Source organism: Gopherus evgoodei, chromosome 4, assembly GCF_007399415.2.
Source record: "Gopherus evgoodei ecotype Sinaloan lineage chromosome 4, rGopEvg1_v1.p, whole genome shotgun sequence".
Classification (NCBI taxonomy): domain Eukaryota; kingdom Metazoa; phylum Chordata; order Testudines; family Testudinidae; genus Gopherus; species Gopherus evgoodei.
In genome coordinates this window covers 133,385,813-133,400,683 of record NC_044325.1, presented here as the reverse complement: position 1 = coordinate 133,400,683, position 14,871 = coordinate 133,385,813, and the positions used below count along the sequence as shown (strand labels likewise).

Sequence of the window (14,871 nt, the reverse complement as noted above, 5' to 3'; positions counted from 1 at the left end):
CTGCTGAGCTCATAACGACCAGACCAAGACCAACAACCTCCCCATAGATGTCCTTCACTCTCAGAGCTGCTCTGCCATGGCTCCTTGTCCCCTGTGCTTCATCTTGCTGGAATTCCCCTCCAGCCCTGCGCGGGCTGATGGCCTCAGCGCTGCCTGCCAACGAGTGGCTGACTCAGGGCAGCTGCTCACGCTAGAGGAATGAGCCCTCTGTTCCCAGAACATGTGAACGTGAAAGGGAGGAAGAGGCAGCGCAGGCCAGAGCAGTACCAGAGAGAGGCAGGCTGTGGGCAGACAGGTTCCACCATGCATCTCTCATTGCACCCGCAGCTCTGCCCACGCACCTTGCTCCTGAGTGTCAATCTCCCTGCTACTCCAGTCTTGCTTCCCTCCCTCCAACTCTGCCCACGTCCCTCAGTCCCACGCTGCAGCCCCCTCTTTTCTCCTTGGCCTGGGTTCCACACACACAACTCTGCCAAGGCCCCTCAGTGGCGAATCACAGCCCCCTACTAGTCTAGTCCTGGGCTCCTCATGCACAGCTCTGCCAGTGTCTCAGTCCTGCCCCACAGCCCCCTCTAGCTCAGGGTTCTGCATGCACACCCACCCCTCAATCTCAACCTGCAGGCCCCACTGCCGAGCCAGCCCTGACTTTCCTCTCCTGAGCAGAGTGCAGTGCAGGGTGCAGTGTTTTAGTAATTTGCACAAACAGGGGTTAGTATGAGCCCCCTGGCCCCTAACTCATTTCACAAATGACCAATGGGCTGTCAGACTTTGAGCCCACGCCCCTAGGGATGGTAGAATGCAACAGCGCTTGGCGCTGCCTAGCCCCCATCATTCGCCACACGATTATAGTCTGTGAGCTGAATCACTGAGGTCCCCATTGCTTTGTGCTTTGCGGTCAATTTCCTTTGTGTCTTGTAAGTGCTATGTGCTTGTGTCTGCGGGACCCCCCACGAGAGCCTGCCTCTCAAAGGCTTATGTCCAGCTTGTTAAATAAATCAGTTGGAATTGAAAACATATTTAATTCCGTACCTTCATCTGTTACAGAACAGACAGAAACACTGGTTGGAGCAGACACATTCTGGGCACTGCTACATCTCTAAATAGGGAACAGAGCCCTGCTAGAGAGGGACTGGCAGCTGGAGATGGATAAGGCAGGAGCTACAGACAGATGCCTTCCCCCTCCAGTATAAGTTTCAATCCTGTGTAAACTCCTGGACAGTGACGCAAATACTACGTGAGGCAAAGATGGGGCTGTTTCCATGCACGGCTGGTAAGAATAAATGCCTGGATGGAAGAAATGCTTCATACTAGCCAAGAAGCTGGCTCTGGGGAGCTCTGACCAGCTTTCCCCAAAGCCAGACGCTGGGTGCTTGCTCTGCCAGAGGTTTGCTGTGTTCTGCGTAGAGGGAAAAGTGTTTGCACAGGTGAGAAACAGCCAGTCCCGTTCTCCCCCCTGCAGACTCGGTTCTTCCAATAGCAGGGAGCCAGGCTAGACAGCCCATGATAAAGCACCTCCCAGTGCAGCCTGCATTCTGTGTTTGTGGAGCACCAAGCATTTGTTGGTGCCAATAGGGGATAAACTCACCTCTCCCCCAGTGCACATGTAAGACTTCAGTAATGGCTCAGCAGGGGCGGGCTGTGATTGCTGGTCCAGTTCCTTCTTCTCCCCCGCCAGCCCCCGGCTGTGACCTGGCAACAGCCAATTTTTTATTTTACTCTATTTCCCATCCTGACCCTCTGGGTTTATCTCATGCACCTGTTACATCTTGTCCTTTAACCAGCAAGTTCCACAAAAGAACTAGATAAATTCATGGAGGATAGGGCCATCAATAGCTATTAGCCAGGATGGGCAGGAATGGTGTCCCTAGCCTCTGTTTGCCAGAAGCTGGGAATGGGCGACAGGGGATGGATCACTTGATGATTACCTGTTCTGTTCATTCCCTCTGGGGTACCTGGCATTGGCCACTGTAGGAAAATAGGATACTGGGCTAGATGAGCCTTTGGTCTGACCCACTATGGCCGTTCTTATGTTTTTTTGACTGTCACTCACCACCTGGCACCATGGTGCCCAAACTAGCTGTGGCATCTAGATGCTACCACAACATAAATATGAAATCATCATCATTGCTGGTGGCTTAATGGGACTGGATGGGCCAGGAATGGGCTACTTCTGGGTTGCCAGTTCAACTCTGGCTGTGGCTGCTTGCGACCCAAAGTTGCTGTCATCAGATATTGGTTTGGTGGCCTCTATGAAATGAGCAGAGGCCCTGAACCTTCAGTCAGCTCAGTGTTTAGTCCCATTGTAACAAGGAGCTATAGTGCCTGGGCATTTTGAAGGGAGCCTTTGTGTTTTTCTAAAGCTTATGGAGCAGTGGCACTGACTACACCTTTAAGTAGGCGTATCTGCACTGTATCAGCAAAGCTTTGCTGATGCTTGCCAGCATGCGGTGTGGGCAGACCACCCGTGCTGGCATCCTAATCTTTCTTGTTATTCACTCTTTGGATCAGGATTGGGTGTCTCTCTCTCAAAGCTCAGCCGGAAGCTATGGGTTTGATGCAGGTGAGATTCTCTCACTTGTGCTGTGCAGATGATCATAATGGACCCTTCAGGCTTTAAATCTATGAATTAGTGATGCTTGATTTGCTCGCCATAACCAGGGCCGCAAGCACCACCGGTAACCCAATTTGCCCGCAGTCTGGTTAGCTGCCAATTAGGTGCACATGCCACCATAACTCCCTAGAAGCATGTCTGGAGTTGCACTGAGTCTCCTTGTCTGCTGACGGAGACTTCTGGGAAGTTCTAGTGACATCCTGGACTTTGCAGTGGGACTGAAATAACCAGCAAACCTCTCACCTCCAGTTTCTAATCTTATTCCATCAGCAGGTTTATTAGCAGCAAATCTGTGGTGTTTTGTGGCTTATGGAAGAATTTATAGTTCCATATAATTTTTGGTTTTGGCTTTCTGTGTGGAACCACTAATAGCCTCTAACAGGCAGAAAACTGAGCTGCACTTATCTTGTTCCCCACTCCCCTTTTTTCTTTTTTTCTAGCCTATTTTAAGTGATTAATAGTTCCAGGCTGCGCATCATCAGTTTCAAATCGCCCTGGCAGTTACTGTCTGACATAAGGGCTGCACTGCTGTCAATTTGCTTTTATTTCTAAGTAAACAACAGGGTCGGTTGAGATCTTGCAAATCTGAAGCTAGAGGCTCTCTATAAAATTAATAATAAATAATGTCCCACCCAGTTCCTTATGGCTCCAGCGGAGGTGGGGCGAGGGGGTGACCTTTAAGCACTTTTGATTGTAACTAAAGGAGCAGACACAATCCCCTTCAAAGTCCAAGTGCAGTGACTGGAGCTGGTGTCTTGGAGCTCGGCGTAAAGAAGTGGTATTTTTATTGTAATGTCTCTCGCACACCATTCCCCATAACACTTGGCAGGCCAATTTGGCTCTGCAAAGCCCTTGATCGTGGGCAAAACACCCTTCTGTGAGGCCTGCATCCTTTATTCCTTATGTGGAGCTCAACTCGTATGGTGCTGGGGAGGATGGGAAAGGGATGGTGTGTCGGCATCTTCCCATCAGACAGGGTGCGCATGCTATCTCCTTTCCCCGCTGGGGCTGTAAGGAGAAAGCTGCCCACCACCCAGCAGAGAGCACCCAGCTCATGCAGTGGGTGATGAGCAGAAGCTGAATACAGACCTGGCAAAACCAAGAAGGTCGCTTCTCCCTCCCCTGAGCCAGGAGGAGGCTTTGGCCAACCCAGGTAGCCATGGGAGCACCCAGTGCCACCTGGTGGCAAGCATGGGCTTTTGCAGCCTTCCCCATGTCTTTGCAAGGACAGAACCCAATGATGTGAAGATGAAAAAAAACCTTAGAGAACTAATTATTAACCCTTCTGAACAAATTTTAAATACTGAGAGAGGAAAACAACTTCACAGGGTGTTTTATTAAGATTTTTCGCATGACACAGCTAGCTGTTATCAGTCACTACAGGACAAGATCACTTGCTCTCTCACTCTTACCATACACCACATCTATCTATCTGTCTCTCTCTTGTCTTTATACTGAAATCATCATCATGGTACCTGAGTACCTGAGCTCAGAGTGGAGGATGTGTCACTGAACTAGATTTCCATCAGTTTTTAGAAAACATGGCTGAGATTCCCTTCTCTGCTCTCTTTACATCACATAACAGGGCTGGAGAAGCATAAAGGGGCACTAAAATCTCTGAATCCATCCAAGGAAGGATCCCCCCAGCACAAGCACAATGGAAGGAACCCATAACAATGCTGCCTTCTGAGGCTCCCACCACAAGCCTGGCATGGAGCTGGGGGTGAGGTCACGGCACGCAGCACTGTGGAGATGCCAGTGACCCTGGGGGTGGCTTCTGTACCTTTCACATCCCGCCCCCGCCCCCACTCCCTCCCCCAAGCACTCCCTTCCCCTCAGGCTGTACGTTCTGTTCTGTACCTCTTAGAAGCACAGCTCAGGATCCCTGGAAGATTAAAGCTAGGAAGGCCCCAGTTCTGTAGTCAGGGGTGACTTCCTTGAGTGTCTGTCCAATCCTAGCTCTACAAAAAGGGCCTCTTTAAGTCTAGAAACTATGTGGGTGATGCCGTGTACCCACTGAAGTCAATGCTGAAACTCCTACTGACTTCTCCCAGGCCCAGGCTTTCCCCATAGCTGCACCCAGTCCATCTTTTCCAAAAGACAAACCAGGAGAAGAATTAAAGTTCTGTCACCCACAGGAAAACCAAGACAGGTTAGACAAGATGGGCCAAATTCATCCCTGGAACAAAGGCAATGGCGTTACGCCTGGGATGGAATTGACCCCAGATGCTGGGCTTATCTGTATGGAGACAGATCTCCTGTCGTGTCTTTGCAGAATTAGTGTCACTGATTATTCAGCATTGTCTCCCTCCCACGCAGTTCATCACTGCTGCAGCTCCTGAGCTGAGGACTCTGGGAAGTACCTGTCCTCTTTGGCCAACGTTCTTGCCAATATGATTAATGCTTTCATTGTAGGTCATCGGCGTCCCATCAGCAGGGCTCCATGTTGGTCACAGGGGTTGCAGAAGTCTCAGATTCCATGACGTCCTGCAACCTCTGTGACTTCTGCAATGGCTAGTGTGGCTGACCCGAGACTGCCCAAGCAGCTGCTCAGGTGGTCCCGGGGACAACCACACTGACTGTTGCTGGAGCAGTCCCATCCCCGGGGCCAGATGCACCAGTCACTGCTCTGGCAGCCTGTCCCCAGCTGCTGGTGCCACCAGAGATCCCCCAACCAAGATTCAAGGGGTATTTATGGTATAAGTCATGGACAGGCTGTGGGCCATGATTTTTATGTTTCTTGTCCATGACTTGTCCATGACTTTTACTAAAAATACCTGTGATTAAATTGTAGCCTTACCCATCAGCACTCCCAGCAATGGGGAGGGGAGTGTGTGCTTATTTGCCCTCTACAGGAGCAGAGGCAGGGTTTCCCATGCCAGGGAACTTCTCACTGAAAGGCAAGTCTAGAGGTTTTTCTCAGCAGTTATAGGCAGACTTGCGTGAGTGAGGTATGAGTCACACCTGAGTTAGGACTTGAGGAACTGGCCCCACGTGGTGGGGTTTGTGGAAGTGAAAATAACTCTCTGTTTATAGGCCTCACTAAATTGAGTGAGTTGGAAACTCAGTGTGGATCAGCATTTTCCAGAGTGGGGTTCACCCCAGAGATGGACCGGCCGAGGGGGTTGAGGGGGGTTATACATCGAGATGGGTAGGCCTGTAACACCACATAGAGGAGGTACAGGCAGATGCAATTGGTTTCTTCTTCCAGGATAGAGGCTCTTGGGAAACACTGGGGCAAAAGATAGCAGGATCCTTTAGAAGAGTCCAGCATCTCTCCCAGACAGCCCAGGGTTACCTCCAGTCAGACCAGAACAGCATGACTGCACCTGGGTCTGCTTCAGCTTCCCTGCCAGCACAATACATGGCAGAGCTCAGGGGTGGCTCGTCTACCCAGAGGTATCTGCTGAATACAATACACCGTGTATCTGCCAAGTATTGACAGGGGAATCCGGAGATGCCTGTGGTGTTGGGAAGAAAGGGTGTATTTATTCGGGAGGAACTATTCCTGTACATACTTGCAGACACATTGACATATAAACAAAATGTTTAGTCTGCTGATGAAAGAGAAGGGAGCCTGTGTAACATAGACTGCCTGAGAGGGGAATAAATTGGAAAGGAAATACGATTTCAGAGCAAGAGAGGGAGCAAATATTAGAGCTTGTTGAATTATTCCTTGCAAATAATATTGGCTGCGAATTGAGGTGCTTTTTTTCTGCTAGTGACTCATCTGAGAGACAAGCCTGGTTTCTGCTGGGAAGCATTTTCCTCCTGTTGACTGCTCACAAACATACCAGCTGTTCATTGGGGTGAAACCCCCATGCAGGGGCTTAGCCACCACTTAGGACCTGCGAAGGCTGGAGCAGGACTGAAGCAGTGGCTTGACCTTGTGCTATCTGTTTCCTGGTGGGGAATCCCTCCCTATTTGTTTTCCATGATATGTCATTGGCCACATAAGCCACATGGTATCATCTCAGCTCCCTTATTAGCTGACTGAAGCTTTTTAAGTGAGAGAGGTAGGCTTGTCCACTGGCAAGAGCACTAGCATAGAATTTGAGAGTCCCTGTTGTGCCATAGACTTCCTATGTGACCTCAGGCAAGCTCCTTTGCCACTCTGTGCCTCAGTTTCCCTATATGTACAATGGTGACAATAGTCCTGCTACACGGGGTTGTGTGAGGGTAAATATATTAATGACTGTGAAGTGCTCAGATACTCTGGTGATAAAGGCCAGTGAAGTACCATAGGTTGGATAACCGGTAATGCTCCCGCCCCCACCCCCCACCCCCTAGTAACAAGCAGTATGAGCAACAGAGTCAGCCCACTTAGTCCTGGACACATTACCTGGAGCAGACTTGATGGAGAAACTGACCCATTACATGTACTGACCCATGAGCTCAATGCATGGCTTTAATGGGTCAAACCAACCCATCCTTGATTGACAAGGGAGTTCTCTTACTGACCTGGTGTGGTTCAGACTTAGGGATAGCATCATCATGTGCATCCGCCCCTTGGTTTGTGTAGGTAGCTCTCAGTCAGCCCAGTGGGATCCCCAACCATGCAACTCAGGATAGACTTGTAAGTGTGGCAAGATGGTAGAGAGCATGAGCCCAACGATGGGCCCTTGATTGTCTCAGGCAGCAGGACAGCTGTGTGTCCTGTAGGAAGGGGTAAGGCAGTCAAGGGTTAGGGAATTTTTAGGCTATTTTAATTATTTTCTTTTCCATGTCACTGAGTTAGGCTTTGAAGCAATATCACTGCCACAAGTACAAGCTGGCCTGATATCCTAGACTGGGACAGGGAATTACCATGTAAGGGAGGGGCCAGGAGAGAGTTACAGGGTAATTACCATGTAGGGACGGGGCCAGGGGAGAATTACAGAGTAATTACTGTGTGGGGGCAGGGCCAGAGGAGAGTTACAGGGTAATTGCCACGTAGGAGCGGGGCCAGGGGAGAGTAACAGGGTAATTGCCATGTAGGGGCAGGGCCAGGGGAGAGTTACAGGGTAATTGCCACATAGGGGAAGGGCCAGGGGGAGTTACAGGATAATTTCCATGTAGGGGTGGGGCCAGGGGAGAGTTACAGGGTAATTGCCATGTAGGGGAGGGGCCAGGGGAGAGTTACAGGGTAATTACCATGTAGGGGCAGAGCCAGGAGAGAATTACAGAGTAATTACCATGTAGGGACGGGGCTGGGGAGAGTTACAGGGTAATTGTCATGTAGAGGTGGGGCCAGGGGAGAGTTACAGGGTAATTACCATCTAGGGGCGGGGCCAGGGGAGAGTTACAGGGTAATTATCATATAGGGGCGGGGCCAGGGCAAGTTACAGGGTAATTACCATGTAGGGGCGGGACCAGGGGAGAATTACAGGATAATTACCATGTAGGGGAGGGGCCGGAGGAGAATTACATGGTAATTACCATGTAGGGGCAGGGCCAGGGGAGAGTTACAGAGTAATTATTATGTAGGGGTGGGGCCAGGTGAGAATTACAGGGTAATTACCATGTAGGGGTGGGGGCCAGAGGAGAATTACAGAGTAATTACCAGGTGGGCACCCAAGGGGTGGGAGTTAACAGGTAATTAGGCAGCAAATAACAGTTCATTGCTGTAAATTCATGGTTCTTTCTGTCTTGTAACCCACAATCCAGGTTTGATGTAATTACTTTGGGGATGATTACGTGTAATTACACAGTAATCTGCAGGAGCCAGTAATTACTCTAATGTTCCAAGGGATTCACCTCTTAAAATCCAGGGAGTTACCTGCCAGTAGAAAGGAGTCGTGCTATGCATGCCTTGCAATGCTCAGTGCTATCGTCTCTCAGTGCCCTGGCCTGTAAGAGATCAGTAGGACTAGATTGTACCAGCTCAAGGCAGAACTGCTTCTCCACGGAGAGTATCAGCTACATTAAAGCCCCGTTGCCAGAGCTGAAATGCCAGGACAGACTCCCCTCTCCAGAGGCAGAATCTGCTCCTGTCTTTGGCACTTTTGCTAGCCACCTCCAACCCCTACTCTCTTCCCCTTGTGATTGAGGCAATCCCAGCTTCAGCAGGGAGTTGGGACAGGAAGCGGACCTGGCATGGGTGGGACACGGACTGGCAGAGGGGTCCCCAGAAGATATATGAAATGGACCTGAGTCTAAGTGAGCCAAAGCTACTGAAGTCAATGGGAGACTCTCCATTGATGTCAGTAGAGTTGGATCAGCCGCTAAGCTGGTATGACTATACCTTATTCCCCCCCTCCCCCCGTCCCATGTACAACACCAGTTCAGACCCCATTAGAGTCTCAACCATTGGCCACAATTTAACCTGCATATCCCACTCCCGCATTACCGCTCACACTGCCACTCAGATGCCAAGGGAGGGTAAGAGAGGGCATCTCACGTGATGAGAGGTTCAGAAGAGTGTAGCAAGATGAGCAGCTAACCAGAGGATGTGGAACGGTGCAACCAAAATGAAACCAACCCCCTGCTGTAAGTTCCATCTAGCACCTCTGCGAGTCAGTTACGCAAACTCCCCTCCCCGCCCCCCGTGCACAACAAGTGTCAGTAGCTCTCCAGGAGTCTCTAACCACCTCCCATCCTTGCGCATCACCTCCACATACAGCCCAGGATGTCCAATCCCCATCCCAAATGCATGAGCCTCAGGAGTTAATGCTACTGCTAGCCAGGCTGAGCACCTGGGGGTGAGCAGCAGAGCATTCCCGCTGGACGGCCCCCTGTTCTGGAATCCCCTCCTCCTTGCATGCCACATTTGGTGGCTGGGAGATGGGGAGCAGAGAGGTGGAACGGCAGCTGCTGTTTGTATCTTGTTTTTGTAAACATGCCCAGATGTGGCCCTGGAGGGCATGCGGCAAATGTCTATAACTACGATAGCATGTGAGCGCAAGACTCCAGGAGGGGCGGGCAGGGGATCGGACACAGTAAAGATAGTGAATCAGCCCAACTCAGGCCAATGCTGAGGAATGCTGGGGGGCGGGGGGGGGGTGAGGATTCCAGACAGTCACATCTTCTAGGTGGCCAGAGCCTGGCCTGGCCCATGCCTGACAATGCCCCTAGCTGGGAATATTCCTGTGGCAGGAATATGTGTTGTTTCCAGACGTTGGTGGCTGGATCGGCACAGCTGGAAAAACCCATCTCCGATGTTTAATAACCAAGTTTCCATCCCTCCAGAGCACGGACATGCTCCGCTGAGCTCCTACAGCGGCCTTAATGACTGCTTTTCTTCTCTTTCTTTCAGGGACCTGAACTATAACAAGCTGTTGGAATTCCCAGTAGCCATCAGGACACTAGGCCGCCTGCAGGAGCTGTGAGACTTCTTATTTATTGCATTCCAATTGAATTCATGACAAGATAGTAACCAACAAAGGGCCGGGCCCGGCCTGGGCTGGGGAAGGAAGCCACGCCAAGCCTTCATGCGCTTCCTCCAAACTCCTCCCTACTGTCTCTGCGATCCCCATTAAAATAGCTCATTCCTCCCCACCGTGGCAATACATGCCTCACGGGACCTCATTAGCATGGAAAGAGTATTTCTCCAGTTGTGACACCAGAAGGCCAACGGTGATGGGTTTTAACAGATGTGGCCTCTGGCAGAATGCGGGGTGGGGGGGGAACCACCAGGACATTCCCACATGGAGCCGGCAGGCAAGGATGCGGACTCCCCCCAGCCTCACAGCTCCCCAGCGCTGACTGGCCTTGGCCTCCTTATAGGCCTGGCTAAGGACTTGAACCAAAGCCCATTACAGCCATAGAGTTGAGGGCCAGAAGGGACCACCAGATCATCCCTTACAGAACCTCCTATCAATGGGAGATGCTCTGTTGACATCAGTGAGGTTTGGATCAGACCCTAAGCTGTTGTGACTGACCCCTTAGTCCCTCTCCCACAGCACATCTCGCCCACCTAGTCTTGTTTAGAGCCCCAGCTCTCACTGACGTCCACCCCCAGGATTGGGCCCATAGAAGCAGCGTACCCTTGGAGTTAGCCTGGCACTTATAAGGCAACCCCCTGCAGTAGCTGCTATTCTCAGCGCCAGCAGTGTCTACAGCTTCCTCTAGCACCCACAGAACCTCTGGGTGTCCACACCACACATGGATGACTCCTCTCTGACCAGTGGGCCTGGGGGAAGGATCAATATGGCCCAATCTCGACAAACAGACAAAGAGGGTCATTCCTGTACTGTTTTCATATACACCTCACCTTTGCAGCCTACCACGTGCTTGTGTCTGTCCCTCTCAGCACCAGGTCTGGGAGCAACCTTTGGCTGCCAAGAGCCATGGCAGCATGCAGCGGCCTGTTCCTCCCATCAATATGATCAGTGCTATTGTCCCCCTTTTTCCTTTTTCTCCTTCTTATCCAGGGCTGGCTTCAGGCACCAGCTAAGGAAGCAGGTGTTTGGGGCGGCCAGTACAAAGGGCGGCACTCCATCCGCTACTGGGGCAGCACGTCCAGGTATTCGGCGGGAATTCGGCAGCAGGTCCCTCAGTCCCTCTCTTCCTCTTTGAGCTCCCGCCAAAGTGCCACCGATCGGCTTTTTTTTTCCTTTGTCGCTTGGGGTGGCAGAAAACCTGGAGCCGGCCCTGCTCTTATCCCAAGCATCTTCCGCCCCCACCTCGCCCGTACTCTCCTCCTGCCACGTCTTCTCCTGCTCTATATCACCCACTCAGTTCTTTGTCTCCAGCTGCGACAGCCTAGTGGCCCGGTGCTATGCCAGCCCCCTCTTGGCCGCATCGGTCACACCCGTGCCCAGAGTCGCCGTCTGCACATATACTTGCCTATGTGTGAGAGAGTCGGCGAGAGGGGCTGCTCACTGAGTGGCTTCAGGGAGGCCATGGTGGCCACATCACTGTCCAGCAGAGCAAGGGGAATGTTTGTGCTCGCCCAGCCTGCTGGCTGGGTCACCAGCTCAGCTGGTCAGTGGCTCCACGAGGGGGCAGAACTATTGTCCATGTAAGTGCCAGGGAGGGGACCTGAGACAGGGATGAGCCCATTTTGCGGAAAACACTGGTTCCCTGGTTATTTATCATCACTGAGGCTGTGCCGCTCATTCGTGGTGATGTGGGGGCAGGGCATGAGGACAAGAGGCAGCCTCGTTAGTATTTCGAGGAAGGGTTGGGTGGGAGATAGAATTTGTTTTGGTTGGCCGGAGGAAGAAGAATTCCCTGGGTAGGAGGAAGATCTCTCATAGTAGAGCCAACAGAGGTGAAAGTAAGCCAGTATGGCAAGAGCTGGTATGCCGTGCCGGACTGGACCGGCTTCCCGGGCAGTGATTTAAAGGCCCCAGAGCTCCAGCCACTGCGGGGAGCCCCGGTCCCTTTAAATCATTGCTGGAGCTCCGGCAGTGCTTTAAAGGGCCCGGAGCTCCATGGCAGCTGGAGCCCTGGGTCCTTTATTTCAACCCGGGGCTCACAGCCACCTCTGCAGCTGGTAGCTCCGGGGTGATTTAAAGGCCTTGGGGCTCCTAGCCACAGCCAGAGCCCCAGGGCCTTTAAACGCCTCTTCCGGTTAATGCCATGCCCCCACTCAGGACTCCGGCCAGTAAGTCCTTTCAGTTACTTTCACTCGAGAGCCAAAGGCAGAGCTAGAGCCAACATCTGGAAGCTGAAATCAGAGTGGAAACAAGAGGCACCTAGTTAACAGCAAGGGGGAATTAACCATTGAAACGGGTTCCCAGGGGATGTGCTGTCTTGACCATTGCTCAGAGATTGGCTGGTTCATTCTCAGCTATCTCCTATAGCTGAGCCACACAATGCTGAACTCAGCGCAGGACTCCTTGGGTGAGCGTCTTTGACTTGGGTTAGGCTGGGGGCAGACTGGAGCATCACAGGGGTCCCTCCTGGGCTTTACCCAATCTGTGACAAGGTGGGAAGCAAACGGTTTCCTGGGCACGACCATGAAGTGTTACAGCCAGCCCTGCATCAAGCCAGCCGTACCACTAACAGTCTGCAAATGTCGTTAAAAGTTGGACAGACGTAATGGTGAGACTTTTAAAAAAACTAAAATCCTTGGCTAGATAAAGTGGCATAAAATGGGCCTTTTCTTTCCATTGTGCTCCCAGAATCGGACACTCAATCCAGGAGTAATCCCACAGATTTCAGTGGAGCTATTCATGGCGTGCCATGCTACTCAGCATGAGCAAGGCTGGCAGAATCAGGCCCTAGGTCTGATGTAGCAGGGCTGTCGATGATGCTCCTTCTACATTCGTTTCAGTGGCATTACGGGTCAGACAGAGTCTATGGGTGAGTCTGCACGACAGCTGGGCCACTGGAGCACCCGATGTTAACGGCAGGGCTTTTCCCTTGATATAGTTTAATCCCCTTCCCCGAGAGGGGGTAGCTCGGTTGATAGAAGAATTCTTCCATCAGCTAGCCACGTCTACACAACCAAACTACTGCACTCGGGGACAAATTTTGAGCAGCCCTGAGCAACACAGTGAGGTCAATCTAATTTTAGATATAGACCACGCCTAAGGCTCTGATCCCATCCTAAGGGTCATGGTGGATTCTCCATCAGTGGCCATTTTTAAATCAAGACGGGATGTTTTTCTAAAAGCTCTGCTCTGGGGATCATAGTAGGGATGTTCTCTGACCTGTGTTCTACAGGAGGACAGATGGGATGATCACAATGGTCTCTTCTGGCCTTGGAATCTATAACTCTGTGCATCCTCTCTGTGTTTCAAATCCTCTGTCCCTTTTAAGGAGGTTTCCTTTCTCATCTTCTGACCCAGTCACCTCCTGGACTTTCTCTTCCAACAGGGGTTTCCATAACAACAACATCAAGGCTATTCCAGAGAAGGCATTTGTTGGGAATCCTTTACTCCAAACTATGTAAGTGATGTGAATTGGCTTTCCTACTTCATTCTGTATGGGGAGTTCAGAGCCTCTTGTCACTGGCTGAAGGCTGTGTCCACCATTTCCCAGGGTCGTCATCTGATGTGCATATGCTGGGAATGGGGGATGGGATGAAAGAAGGACCCTAATGTAAGATGAAGGTTTGCCTCTTAGTTCTTCCCCTCCTGTCCTCTAACCCCCTCCTTTTCCCATGTGTGCCCCGCAACCCCAGCTCTGACGATTCCAGTCTCACACGAAGCCCTTACAGAGGTGGAGAGATGAACGGATCATTTGTATGGCAGTGGTATTGCTGTGTGTAACATACAGCGGGGGAGGGAGTTCTCCACGCCTGCCCAGATGTTAGCCCATGGTGATGCTTAGAGCCCTTGCTTGGAACTTGTTTGTGATAGCTGTAGCTGTGTGCTTGGGCTGAACCAAGCCAGTTCGGCAGGCCATAATCACCTCCCCAGACCCAGCGGGATGTAAAGGCCCATGGGTAGGATGCAGAGGGTTGCTGACACCACTCCCGTCCCACCTTGCAGGTTTTCCAGGCACTTCCTCCCTTTGCTTCCCCCACCACACTTTTGGCAATGAGTTGGTGGAAGCTCTGACGGGCAGGTGCTGTATGTCGTGCAGGGGAATCCCACCTTCTGGCAGTGCTCCACTCAGATGGATAGGAAAATAAAATCAGAGCCAAGCAAAGCGACCCTCAGCCCTGTTCCACACGGCATGTGCAGCAGTTTGGTTTAACAGGGGAGCCTCTCCATTATGCCATGCACCTTCTAGTCGTAGCTCCGGAGCAGTAATGGGACTTCACAGAGGCATCTGCAGCCCAGCAGACAATGCCAGGGCTACAGAGCGCTTCCCCACATGCAGCAGGATTACGGGGCCCTCCCTGCCGTGCCCAGCCTGGATTGGAGCCCGTTGCTTAGGCAGGAATGATCTGGAGCAGGTGGGCACACCATGAGGTTGCCGGAATCTCTTGCACAGCCCATTTCTAGTCTCTTCCACTGCTTTGGACTAACACTAGCATCTCCTCCAGTCCGCACAGGGTAACCTAAGCTGAGTATTTGTCTCCTTTGCAGCCATTTTTATGACAATCCCATCCAGTTTGTCGGACAGTCGGCTTTCCAGTTCTTGCCAAAGCTGCACACTCTGTAAGTTCATCACTCGGGTCCTTAAAGAGGTAACACAACTGGCAATCCAAGCCTCCGGGGCCAGCAGACTGGGCATCTTCCAGCCCACTTCCCCCTTTGCCTTCCAAGCCCTTGTGTCTGGAAGTACCTTCACCAGGGGATCTTGGCAGAGCTCTGCGTGGCCCATGTTAATGACCCAGGTGTCCACGGTCACTCAGAGCAACCTCCTTTCTCACTGCAAGCATGGCAGGGCCTGGCTGCTAGCACCCAGGCCTCTCCAGTGTCCCTGCAGCTCTCTGGAGA

General features: G+C 51.8%; 1 protein-coding gene across 1 annotated transcript in view; it reads left to right on the top strand.

Annotated features, from left to right (window-relative positions):
• Positions 1-14,871, top strand: part of LGR6 (leucine rich repeat containing G protein-coupled receptor 6) — a 215,936-nt gene that overhangs the window by 162,115 nt on the left and 38,950 nt on the right. The window contains exons 7-9 of the mRNA XM_030561167.1: positions 9,846-9,914; positions 13,358-13,429; positions 14,518-14,589. Coding sequence (XP_030417027.1) covers positions 9,846-9,914; positions 13,358-13,429; positions 14,518-14,589 — 213 coding nt within the window. The remainder of the gene's footprint in view (positions 1-9,845; positions 9,915-13,357; positions 13,430-14,517; positions 14,590-14,871) is intronic.